Here is a 13,924-nt window from a genome sequence, read left to right on the forward strand (position 1 = left end):
GTGGGCACAGGCAGCAAGGTGAATGCGCTTAACATCAAACACGCTGTCTGAGTGTGTGTTTGGCTCCACACACAGCAGTCTTTCTCACATCTACAGAACATTCAGACCAACCTAAAATCACGTTTAATGGATGGAAGTCTCAACGTCTGCATGAAGCTAAAACTCGCCACGTATCAACCAGACTAGACCATCAGCAAAAACCACCACGCAGCACCAGAAGTTACATTCATGCTAAGAAATACTCATCATTTATTAGCAACAGCATAATGTAGCGTTCCTTTCCCAGACTGAGGCACGGAGACTTAACCTCTTTTAAGGTTCTTTATTGGAAGGAGTGCTCTCGGCGGGAGAGAATAAGGAGTTGCAGAATAAATTGTACAGCGTTTGTTACGGCCTTAAAACAGGTTAAAAAAGGTTAAGTCTCCGTGCCTCAGTGTGGAAAAGGGACACTACATTAATGAACTGCTCTCACGAAATTACATTTAGAAATATGTGGCGTTTATGGCTCTCTCGGCCAAAAAGGTTCCTGACCCCTGGTCTGAGGGTTTCAGCTGATTCTGCTGTTAGTCTAAATCAGGGGTCACCTACACGATATCCACGGGGACCAGGTTTCCCCCAGTGGCCACATAAGTCGCCTGCAGGATTGTTCTAAAAATAGTACAACAAACCAGTGAGCCATGCTAAAGTTTAAATTTATAAAGTTGCTATTCTTTTTAAACTACTTTTTTTTTAAGATTTAAAAATGACAAATATCTTAAAATTTGGTCGTTATACAGTATTCCCCACTTATTGCGGTTTCAATAGTCCTGGTTTCACAAGCCCTTATTGAGATGCTGCGTTAATTTCTAAGAAAGGTGGTCGGAGATTAAAAACACGCCGGCATGTCGGCTTCCGCTTCCAGCAGTTCCTGAATCCTATAACAGAAGTTTGTGTCTGCATGGAGAAATGGCATCAGCTGACTCAGAAGCAGCCGGAAAATATCCTGAAACGATGAAGAACAAAATAGTGGAGAATAATTATCATCTGGATGAATGAATGATGCATGAAAGAAAACTGCACTAACACTGCAGCTGCTGCTGGACTGAGGCGCCGAGCTCAACGCTTAAATCACTGCAACATCTCTGGTTCTTAACTGAAGGAGGAAACATGGACTCCTGGTTTCAGACACAGAGACACAGAGAGACACTCGTACTGCGGTTCAGTCAGTTGTTCTGAATAAATCAATCAAACTCTTTATGCTGATCAATCAAATGTTCTTTACATTTTAATAAATGTTTCTCAAAGCATTAGAAATGTTTCTGAAGGTTTTTGATGAGGAAGGATCAATGATGGACATTCTTCAGCCGTGTGAACATTAAAACATCACTAAAGCTGACCCAGACATCCCATAATGTCTGCATTACCACTGCATCATTCATCCCAGCGTTCTGTGCTAAAGTGATGGCTTTGAGCACATGATCACTCCCACTGTGGAACCATCAGCAACATTTTCTCTGGATCTACAGAGACTTTCCCTCTGAGAGTCGCTGCTGAAATACATTGTTTCTGCATCTGAGACAAAGTGGAAGAAAAGTGACATCACAAACAGACCTGGACTAAAGCTAACTCAAAGATCCCAGACGCTGTCAGGGAAACATGGCAGAGTCATGGAAAAGATGATTAGAACATGGAAGAAATGTGTTCAATCATACATGTAGCAGTTAGAATTTGTTAAAAATGCTGCAGACTTTAATTCGAAATGTGACAAGATTTAAAAATATGTAAGTGGATTTGGTAACACTTTATATTAAGATTCCTTAACAAGCTTTGTTAACACATTTACAAGCATTATAAATGAATTTATAGGGTGTTAGTAAGACATTTATTAGTACAATAAGTCTAATAAGGTTTATTAAATTACTTAGTTAACATATTTACAAGCATTATTATTAGGATGTTTTTAAGATGCTAATGATGCATTTACTGATATTATAGGTGCTAAACAAATTTGTCAGTGTTAATAAGCTTAATAAGATTTATTAACAACCTTTGTTAACAAATTAAGAAGTATTATTATTGTTTGGGGTTCTAGTAAGATATTTATTAGCATTATAGATGCCTGACACAAGCATAAGTGTTCATAAGCTTAATAAGTTTTATTAACTAAATAAACAAATTAATAGGCTTTATTAATGTGTCAGATGATAGTACGATATTTATTAGCATTATAGATGTCTTGCAAATACCTGAAAGTGTTAATAAGATTTATTAACATCTAAAGTCAGACCATTGTCTTCTAAATCCATATTACTAAACTGCTTATAAGCTTTACAAATGTATTAATTAACTTTGTTAATAGTTTATTAATTGTTTTGCAGCACCTCATCTATAGTGTGGACGTTTTTTACCACAAACAACCACAAAGCATAAAGATTGTAAAAAGAACTTTATGACATTAAAACAGACTAAACATACACAAATCGTTCTGTAAAAGATAAATAATAATTTAATTCAGACAAATATTTTATTTTTTTTTAAAAAAACATATAGACTGGTGTTGGATGACTAGCATCATAGCTAATAAGGATAAAGTATTAGCATCTATCCTGAGTGAAACATTCATTGCAAATCCCATCACCAGGAGACAGTTCTCTGGATTCAATGCCAACTGCATTCAACCACTGTTGCCTTGCTTCAAAGTCCACAAGAAAGTTGCACAAGCCAGTCATTTTTGAAGAACGAAGACAATAAACCTACAGGAGCCATGCTAAAGCTAACACGCCAACGACCGACCGGTACAGAATCAAAGATGGGCGGGGCTTTTTTCGTCACCTGTGTGAAAGAAAAGTCTAAGAGGCCATTCAATTGGCTGAAAGCGAGCATGCCTGGTTTGCTGATGAGTTTGATTGACAGATTCATTAGCCAATGGTGACATTAGTTATCCTGCCCATCTTTGATTCCTTTCATAATCAAAGATTGGCAGGTTAGCGTGTTAGCTTTAGCATGGCTCCTGTAGGTTTATTGTCTTCGTTCTTCAAAAATGACTGGCTTGTGCAACTTTCTTGTGGACTTTGAAGCAAGGCAACAGTGGTTGAATGCAGTTGGCATTGAATGCAGAGAACTGTCTCCTGGTGATGGGATTTGCAATGAATGTTTCACTCAGGATAAATGCTAATACTTTATCCTTATTAGCTATGATGCTAGTCATCCAACACCAGTATATGTTTTTTTTTTTTAAATTATTTGTCTGAATTAAATTATTAAATATCTTTTACAGAACGATTTGTGTATGTGTAGTCTGTTTTAATGTCATAAAGTTCTTTTTACAATCTTTATGCTTTGTGGTTGTTTGTGGTAAAAAACGTCCACACTATAGATGAGGTGCTGCAAAACAATTAATAAACTATTAACAAAGTTAATAAATACATTTGTAAAGCTTATAAGCAGTTTAGTAATATGGATTAAGAGGAGATTTATAATGCTAATAAATATCTTACAAGAAACCCAAACAATAATAATACTTATTAATTTGTTAACATAGGTTGTTAATGAATCTTATTAAGCTTATTAACACTGACACATTTGTTAAGCACCTATAATATCAGTAAATGCATCATAAGCATCTTAAAAACATCCTAATAATAATGCTTGTAAATGTGTTAACTAAGTAATTTAATAAACCTTATTAGACTTATTGTACTAATAAATGTCTTACTAACACCCTATAAATTCATTTATAATGCTTGTAAATGTGTTAACAAAGCTTGTTAAGGAATCTTAATATAAAGTGTTACCGTGGATTTTTCTTTAACATGACATAATTTATATTCATAGTGCAACATAGTGAAAATGGGACATTTTTCTATGAAATGTAGAGAAGAATCTTCTGAAAATGTAACCATTTCTGAGATTAATAAAGGGATGAATATTGATGTCTCTTTACCACCTTGATGTTATTGTTGATAATTATTGTGAGAAATCATTAAAGAGATTAATCTTTCTACATTTATGAGTATAATCCATCATTATTAATAAATTACTATGTATGACTCAGTCCCCATGAAGTAGCTCTCAGTATAGAAAAGGTTGGTGACCCCTGGTCTAAGGGTTTCTGCTGGTTCTGCTGCTCCCAAACTTTGCAGCTTTTCATTGTGTTCATGAAGTGTTGAACTTTATTCTAAATGTCCTTTTGCTGTCTTTGAGCCTGAGTTGAACTTTTTAGGTTTTAGCATTTCTTAGTATTCATAGAACTTTTCTGAATCCAAAATTCCAAAAATAAAGTCATTTTTGAAGTGACAGTTTTTCATTTCTAGTGGTAAATGAATCTGCAGTCATTTCTGGTTTTCAGTGACTGAATGATGCACTGACCAAAGAACACTTTGTGTGTTTTTGTTGTACTAGTGACATTCAAAGGAAGTGTCTGTTCTAGATTCAATAATTTAAGATCTTTTCCAACTGTTTTCTTCAAATAGATTTTATGTCGAATCCTTTGAATGTTTTTTCTGAAAACTGGATGCTGAAACTAATTTGGATGCAAACTTGAACTTTCTACAGGCCGATCTGTGAACATTTTTTCTGACATGAAATGGATCTGTGTTCTAAAATAGGTTGGATATCCTGATCTACAAGATGCTGATTGAAACAGATCAGTTTCTATCAATCATCAGAACAATCAATTTAATTGATGAAGAAAATCTGAACCAATCATCAGTTTGTTTCAAACACGGCTGTAGACAGAAAATCTTCCAGTGAAACATCAGAAAGTTCTTCATCTGATCCATTCTTCTCATCCTTCAGGGAGTTCAGCTTCATTACTGACCTCAGAGTCTGCAGTCTGCAGTCTGGACTCTCCAGAAAACCACACAGATGAAGAACTCCTGAATCCTGCAGGTTCTGGTTCCAGCTCATGTCCAGTTTAGTCAGATTGGATGGGTTTTTCTTCAGAGCTGAGACCAGAACTTCACAGCTGATCTCTGACAAACTGCATTTCTCCAACCTGCAATCAGACAGAAAAGTGTGTTCAGGAGCAGTGATGCAGCTGGAGGTCCAGGAACTTGGTCCATTCAGTCAGGTGGGACCCGCCCTGATGACAGACTGACAGATGACATTTTCACTGTTTGCTCATTTCTTTTGGATTTGGACCCAAAAACATGATAGTGAAGGAAAATGCAAATAGATTAGAAATGACTTGAAATGAAGTTAAAACAGACAAAGAATTGAAATGTCATTGATCATCATGAATTATTCATGACTACATATTTACAAACCAATAGATTTAAAGTTCAGTTTCAAAAATGTCAGATTAAACTGTATTTGTTCATCTTGAGTCCTAAATTGTAAACTTCATTTTCAAATGATCACATTGCAGAAAAACAGCTAAAAAAGTCTTTAGTTCTCCTCTGAAAGCATTTCCTGACCTCTCTAAACTGTAGAGGGGCCTTGAAAAACATGACGTTCCACGGGGCCCAAAATGTCTGAATGTGGCCCTGAAGAGGAGCTTCTGATGGTTCTGCTGTGTCTGCGTGGACAAATGGCATCAGCTGACTGAGAAGCAGCCGTAATATTTCCTGACACACTGAAGATAATAATGGAGAATTATTATCATCTGGATCAGGGATGTCGAACTCATTTTCACTGAAGGCCACATTAGCATAGTAGTTATCCTCAAAGGGCCAGATATAACTTATACATGTAAATAAATGTAATGAAAAATAAATGTAACAACTCCTTAATGTTAAATAACTCGTTATTTATTTAATATAACTTTTTAAAGTGATAATTACAGTTGCATAGAAAACACATGATTGCTTGTTACTCAAGCATAAATCATTTTACATTTGATTCTGTCAGGTTAGGTTAGATGGACAGTGTTTAAGTCCTAATGTATAGTTGCCCAATCCCATATTTCAAGTCAGATTCCCCCTAGATATGGATAAATAATTTTTATTTTCATGAAATAAAAACATTGATGCTCTCGCGGGCCCCATAAATTGACATGGAGGGCCACATTTGGCCCCCGGGCCTTGAGTTTGACACGTGTGATCTGGATGAATGAATATAGACGAAACACTCTGCTGCTGGACTGAGGCGCCGAGCTCAACGCTTAAATCACTGCAGCATCTCTGGTTCTTAACTGAAGGAGGAAACATGGTCTCCTGGTTTCAGACACAGAGACACTGAGAGACACTCGTACTGCGGTTCAGACAGTTGTTCTGAATAAATCAATCAAACGCTTTATGCTGATCAATCAAATGTTCTTTACATTTTAAGAAATGTTTCCCAAAGCATTAGAAATGTTTCTGAAGGTTTTTGATGAGGAAGGATCAATGATGGACATTCTTCAGCCGTGTGAACATTAAAACATCACTAAAGCTGACCCAGACATCCCATAATGTCTGCATTACCACTGCATCATTCATCCCAGCGTTCTGTGCTAAAGTGATGGCTTTGAGCACGTGATCACTCCCACTGTGGAACCATCAGCAACATTTTCTCTGGATCTACAGAGACTTTCCCTCTGAGAGTCGCTGCTGAAATACATTGTTTCTGCATCTGAGACTGAGACAAAGTGGAAGAAAAGTGACATCACAAACAGACTTGGACTAAAACTAACTCAAAGATCCCAGACGCTGTCAGGGAAACATGGCAGAGTCATGGAAAAGATGATTAGAACATGGAAGAAATGTGTTCAATCATACATGTAGCAGTTAGAATTTGTTAAAAATGCTGCAGACTTTAATTCAAAATGTGACAAGATTTAAAAATATGTAAGTTGATTTTTCTTTAACATCACATAATTTATATTCATAGTGCAACATAGTGAAAATGGGACATTTTTCTATGAAATGTAGAGAAGAATCTTCTGAAAATGTAACCATTTCTGAGATTAATAAAGGGATGAATATTGATGTCTCTTTACCACCTTGATGTTATTATTGATAATTATTGTGAGAAATCATTAAAGAGATTAATCTTTCTACATTTATGAGTATAATCCATCATTATTAATAAATTACTATGTATGACTCAGTCCCCATGAAGTAGCTCTCAGTATAGAAAAGGTTGGTGACCCCTGGTCTAAGGGTTTCTGCTGGTTCTGCTGCTCCCAAACTTTGCAGCTTTTCATTGTGTTCATGAAGTGTTGAACTTTATTCTAAATGTCCTTTTGTTGACTTTGAGCCTGAGTTGAACGTTTTAGGTTTTAGCATTTCTTAGTAGTCATAGAACTTTTCTGAATCCAAAGTTCCAAAAATAAAGTCTCATTTTTGAAGTGACAGTTTTTCATTTCAGTATCAGAATCAGAATCTTTTATTATCATTCTGCAGTGCACAATGAAATTTTTTCCAGCAACTCTCTTCCAACAATATAAAAAGGTAGAATTAAATAAAATAAGGATAAGGAGCTATATAAGACATAAATACTGTACAGTAGAATGGGGTGAATATTGCACATATGAGTGGGTATTCCACATATAGAATGAATATTGCGCATGCAGCATGAATATTGTGTACATAGTTTTAAATACAGTCAGAGCATTGTCAGCTGTGTGCTGACAGGAGTTAATGGGTTATGTTAAGTCTGGGGGGAGGGGGCGGTTTTGTTGACCCAGTTGTATGATGGGGTGTGTGTGTGTGGGGGGTGGGGGGGTGGACCTCACTGCTCTTGGGAAGAAGCTGTTCCTCAGGGAAGGATACAGGAGAGGGAAGAGGTACAAACAGTTGATGTCATGGGTGGGTGGGGTCTGCAGCTATACGACCAGCCTTCCGTCGGACCCGGCTGTCGTACACTGAGTCGAGTTGTGGGAGAGGTCCTCCCACAATGTCCTTTGCGGTTTTCACCACCCGGGCCAAGTCCTTCCTGTCTTGAGTGGTGCAGCTCCCGTACCACACTGTAGCACTCAGACAGAGGATGCTCTCAATGGTTGCCCTGTAGAAGTTCCCCAGAAGTTGAGATGAAAGTCCAGTCCTTTTAAGCTTCCTGAGAAAGAAGAGTATCTGCTGAGCCTTCTTCACCAGGTGGGATGTGTGCAGCGACCAGGTGAAGTCAGATGTGATGTGGATCCCCAGGAACTTGATGTGGTCCACCCGCTCCACCTCCTCCCCGATAATGAGGAGGGGGGGGGTGTGCCACCTTTCTAGTCCTTCTAAAATCCACAATGATCTCTTTGGTCTTGGAGATGTTCAGGATGAGGTTGTTGTCAGCACACCATCCTTTCAGGTGCTGAACTTCCTCTCTGTAGTGAGTCTCATCATTGTTGGATATGAGACCCACTACGGTGGTGTCGTCGGCGAACTTTAAAACCAGATTTGTGGAATGAATAGCGGAGCAGTCCTGGGTGAACAGAGTGAAGAGGGCGGGGCTGAGGACACACCCCTGTGGTGTTCCTGTGCTCAGGATCAGAGTGGATGATGTTGAGTCCCCGATTCTCACCACTTGGGGCCTGTTGGTGAGAAAGTCTTTGTTCCAGAGGCACAGGGAGGCAGGCAGACCCAGGTTGTGGAGCTTCAGTGTCAGCTTGTCTGGGATCACCGTGTTGAAGGCTGAGCTGAAGTCCACAAATAACATCCTGACATAGGTGTCAGGATGCTCCAGGTGGGACAGGGTAGCATGCAGGGCTAATGAAACTGCGTCCTCTGTCGATCGGTTCTCCCTGTATGCGAACTGATGGCTGTCCAGAGTAGCAGGGATGATGTCCTTGATGTGGTTCAGGATGATCCTCTCGAAGCACTTCATGATCACCGGTGTCAGAGCGACCGGCCGGTAATCATTGAGGCACGAGACAGATTACTTTTTTGGCACCGGCACAATGATGGAGGACTTGAGGCACACGGGAACTGAGGTGAGCTGCAGGGACTGATTGAAGATGTCCAGGAAAACTCTAGCCAGCTGATGTGCGCACAGCTTCAGAACCCGACCTGACACTTTATCTGGTCCTGCGGCTTTGCTGGTGTCGATCCTCCTCAGAGTGGAGCTCACCTGATATAGCTGTAGGATGAGAAGCTGGGACTGCTCCTCCAGCTGTAATAGAGGACCAGAGTCTCTGCTGCTGCCGGGTGTGTCGAAGCGTGCAAAGGTGTTTAGAGTGTCAGGCAGGGTGGGGTCATGAGTGGTCTGCTGCATGCTGCTCCTGTGGTCTGTGATTGTAAATGAATCTGCAGTCATTTCTGGTTTCTATGGAGTGATATTTCTGCCACCACGTTGCACACAAAACTTTCTAAGTTGAACACAAAACTTTCTAAGTTTTTTGCTCAAAATTTGTTTTTTTTGCTTTCAAAAAACTCTTTCTTTTGCTTTCAAAAACGTTTTTTGCGTTTGCAAAACACATTTTTTCGCATGCCAAAAAGAAAGTTGCAAGCGTTGTGTGTCATCTCACTTTTTTCCTATCTTTACTGAGTTAAGTTTCGGTTTGACGTGACCAAGCTGCCATCAAACAGCTGCTGATTGGTCCAGATTCTAACCAATCACATTGCCATATGAATCTAACATGGTGTCTGCTGCCGAGGCTCAGAGACTGAACCAGCTCTTTTTACCCTAATTTTTGTATTTTTGGATGAAGACGTTTTCATTTTTTTAATATAATTTTAATAATAATTCATACTTTCTTTTTTAGCATTAGTTCATTTTTATTAAGTCAGATTTTTGAATTTATCAGGGGAGTTCAGAGTTCAGCTTCTTTACTGACCTCAGAGTCTGCAGTCTGCAGTCTGGACTCTCCAGAAAACCACACAGATGAAGAAATCCTGAATCCTGCAGGTTCTGGTTCCAGCTCAGCTCCAGTTCTGTTAGATTAGACGGGTTTTTCTTCAGAGCTGAGCACAGAACTTCCCAGCTGATCTCTGACAAACTGCAGTTCTTCAACCTGCAATCAGACAGAAAAGTGTGTTCAGGAGCAGTGATGCAGCTGGAGGTCCAGGAACTTGGTCCATTCAGTCAGGTGGGACCCGCCCTGATGACAGACTGACAATAGGGTTGTGCCGATGGACGATACCATCGGCCCCGCCACGCTGCGAGTCGATACCGTAAGCCGCGGTTACATGAGCAAAATATCTTGATCGTATTATTGGTCAGATTAGAATCCAACCGTCTACATGGGCCCAGAAAAACTTTTTCAGATTATAAAAAACGTTCACATGGGTCACACTTTCGGTCGGAATAAATCATTCGCACATGCGCAGTATAGTGTTTTAAAAACCAGAAGAGAAAATTAGTTCCGCCGAGCGGCTACATACATAGATATGGCAGCTCGGTATTATACAATATGATCTCCTAAACGTGCTTTTATTAATGTTACGGTTATTATGAAGCGCCTTTTCGCTCATCATTTTAATATTAATCCGTGTGGTCAGTGCTTTTTCTTTCGAAGAACGGAGCCGGAATAGGGCCAGGGTTAGCAGTATGCTAACACAGGCTAACAACATTAGCATGAACATAAATCCATGCGGGAAACGCTGCAATCTGCAGCTTGGCTGCACGTAAATATATGGGAATAACATCAGCCTTTATTTAGTCTGGACACGACTGGAAACACAAATCCACGTGATTGTTTAAACGGTTTCTAAGGACTGAGCGGCCTTTCTGCTTTGAAGCTTACACCGCCCCACAGCCGCTGAGTGTGCTGGCGCTCAGAGTTCTGCCCCGACACACAGCGCTGAAGTTGGCTTCCGATTCACAGCTTCCGATTCGTGAGTGCACTTAAGGAGCATTCCACTGTTTTTTTTTGCACTAAGATCTCCTTAGACCAGGTCCTGTTCAAAAAAAGCTGGACCTAGACTGCTCAAACCTGGATTAAATTATGATTTAGTTACTGAAGAATACATTAAACACTGTTTCTGATTTATGTAAACGTGAAATAGGATGATTTTGACCGCATTTTGCGCATTGAGTCCACATTAGACCGGGTCCTGTTCAACAACCGCTGGACCTAGACTGCTCAAACCTGGATTAAAGTATGATTTAGATACTGGAGAATACATTAAACACTGTTTCTGATTTGTGAAACCTTTGCTTGCTTTCTTAAAATGAGGAAGGGTGAGATATAAATGACAGATGAAAAGATGGGGGAAACTGAACAGGACCCGGTCTAAGGAGATCCTACTGCAAAAAAAAAACAGTAGAATGCTCCTTTAGTGCGCTCGCGAATCGGAAGCTGTGAACCGGAAGCCAACTTCAGCGTCGTCCCCAACACACACTTTTACCGGGACACCCGGTTCTCCTAAATTCGGTTGCTCGTTCACGTAGAGCTGCGGGACGGATCACAGTACTAAGTCTCCCACACGTAACAAAGCATCCTTACTTCCCCTCAAACCCCAAACTGTAAGTCCATCTGCTAAAGTCACTTCCCTCAGTTTAGACTGGATCATCGCGGACGAGTCATTTTCTTTTAAATAAAATAAATAAATAAAGTAAAATAACGAATAATAATTATATAATAAAATTACACCCCCCCCCCCTCCCCCGACGATACCATCGTCCATCCCGATGGTTCGATGGTTGACTGCAAACATCGTCAAATGCCAATTTAAGGGACATCGCCCAACCCTAACTGACAGATGACATTTTCACTGTTTGCTCAATTCTTTTGGATTTGGACCCAAAAACATGATCAGGAATGAAAATACAATAGATTAGAAATGACTTCAAATGAAGTTAAAACAGACAAGGAATTGAAATGTCATCGATCATCATGAAATCTTCAGGACTAAATATTTACAATCCAATAGATTTAAAGCTTCCATTTCAAAAATGTCAGATTTCAACAAATAAATAAAGAGACACAGGCTGTGTCCAATATCCTGCCCTACTCCCTAATTCCTTGAGCCCAAACTGACCTATTGTCAATAATGTAAAGTCCATAAAACAAGGACAACTGAGTTTGTCACTATGAATATGTCAGATAAATGCATCTAAATATTAAAGACGAACACAATTAGAAAAAACAGACCACAACAACAATCAAGTTTCTTATGCAGGGTTCACCTTTTTCTCTCCAGTTCACTTACACTCCCGTTTAGACTATTTATTAGTAGTAGTAGTAAGTAGTAACAAGTTTATTTCAAATCAAATCAACATTTACCTGGAAAAAGAAAATATAAGTCAATACATGACTTGGAAAATAAGATTTGAAAGTCAGTAAATCTCTTTTAAAAGATATTAAAAGTTCCAACATTCATCCAATTATCAGTGATCATGCGCCAGTTTCTATAAAAAAAATTTAAGGAAATATGCAAAGCCTCTGGTACAAACTGGAGGTTTAACACGTCTTTTTTAAAGGACCAAAAATGTATTGAATTCTTTACAAAAAGAGTGGGCAACCTTCTTAGAATTCAACAATACTCCGGATATTTCAACATGTCTTCTTTGGGAAACAGCAAAGGCAGTCATGAGAGGGAAAATCATTTCTTATTCAACGCATAAAAAACGCAAAGAGAAAGCAGATTTATTAGAATTAGAAAATAAAATCAAAACCCTGGAGACTGATTATGCTGCTTCTGCACAGGAACACATTCTGGGAGATCTGAAAAATTTAAAGCTTCAGCTGGCACCAACATTTTATAAAACGGTCACATCTATCAATGAAAGCCAATCACTACCACCTAACATGAACCCAGCCAACATAATTCTCCTCCTAAAACCAGACAAAGACCCCACAACCCCTTCAAGCTATCGCCCCATTTCTTTAATCAATGCAGATGTAAAAATTATCTGCAAAGCACTAACACAGAGAATAGAAAAAAATCACTCCTCACATAATTCACCTCGATCAAACGGGATTTATCAAAGGCAGACACTCGGATGTCAATGTCAATGTCAATGTCCGCAGACTCGTTAATATAATTGACTTTGCCACCATTAAAAAACAGGAAATGACTGTACTATCACTGGATGCTGAAAAAGCCTTTGACAGAGTAAATTCGGAGTTCCTTATTGCTGCCCTCCATAAGTTTGGTTTTGGAGAATAATTCATCAATTGGATTCAAATATCATATCATAACCCCAATGCATCAGTCAGAACTAATAAACAGACTTCCAACAGATTTTTTCTCAGAAGAGAAACCAGACAGGGTTGCCCACTCTCCCCCTCTCTTTTTGCTATATTTATTGAGCCTCTAGCTGCAGCAATAAGACATAATGAGGGCATTAAAGGAGTTAAAACCAAACACAGCCATCATGAAATTAGTCTCTATGCAGATGACATATTGCTGTTTTTAAATAACTCACGTTCTGTAAATGAAACAGTAACAATTATTAATGAATTCTCCTGCCTATCAGACTACTCAATTAATTGGAACAAATCAGTTTTACTACCACTGAACAGTAATATGGAGCAAAGACTCACGATACCAGTCAAATCAGGAAATATCAAATATCTGGGTATCTATTTTTCCCCCAAACTATCAGAATTGGTGCAGCTTAACCACACCCCATTACTGAAAAGCATACAGGACGATCTAACACGCTGGACCAACCTGCCTCTGTCCCTTATGGGCAAGGTAGCCACGGTTAAAATGAAAATCTTACCCAAAGTTAATTATCTCTTCTCAATGATTCCCACACAACCGCCACTAAAATGGTTCAAAACATTAGACTCATCCATATCAAGCTTTTTATGGAACAATAAACCTGCAAGAATTAGTCTAAAAACATTCAAATCTGCAAAAAGCTGTGGAGGTTTAGAATTATCAAACTTCCACAAATACTTTCTTGCAAATAGATTGCAATACATCTTAAAATGGTTAAAGAATAATCCAGAAACCAACCCATGGAACTTGGATCTACCTGTCAGATCTACCATTTATTAGCCAAACAGTTAAAAAACAGGATTGTTTCCAAAGTATTAACATAAACGCCACTTTAACAGCATGGTGGGAATTTCTCAAAATATCAAAATCATCAATTAAACCGTGCAAAATAACACCCATCTGGAACAACCCAGACATCCTCATAA

The 13,924-nt window shown here is 38.9% G+C and overlaps 2 protein-coding genes across 3 annotated transcripts in view; both read right to left on the reverse strand.

Annotated features, from left to right (window-relative positions):
* The window catches only part of LOC144987124 (uncharacterized), a 319,301-nt gene that overhangs the window by 140,432 nt on the left and 164,945 nt on the right, over positions 1-13,924 (reverse strand). The gene's annotated exons all lie outside the window — the stretch shown is intronic.
* LOC144986837 (NACHT, LRR and PYD domains-containing protein 12-like) overlaps positions 1-13,924 on the reverse strand; it is a 55,342-nt gene that overhangs the window by 24,708 nt on the left and 16,710 nt on the right. For both annotated transcript variants that reach the window (XM_078935188.1, XM_078935177.1), the window contains 2 exons: positions 9,662-9,838; positions 4,799-4,975 (listed from right to left, as the gene is read on the reverse strand). In XM_078935188.1, coding sequence (XP_078791314.1) covers positions 4,799-4,975; positions 9,662-9,838 — 354 coding nt within the window. The remainder of the gene's footprint in view (positions 1-4,798; positions 4,976-9,661; positions 9,839-13,924) is intronic.

This window comes from Oryzias latipes, chromosome 2 (assembly GCF_053564925.1).
Source record: "Oryzias latipes strain Hd-rR chromosome 2, Olatipes_Hd-rR_3.1".
Taxonomy (NCBI): domain Eukaryota; kingdom Metazoa; phylum Chordata; class Actinopteri; order Beloniformes; family Adrianichthyidae; genus Oryzias; species Oryzias latipes.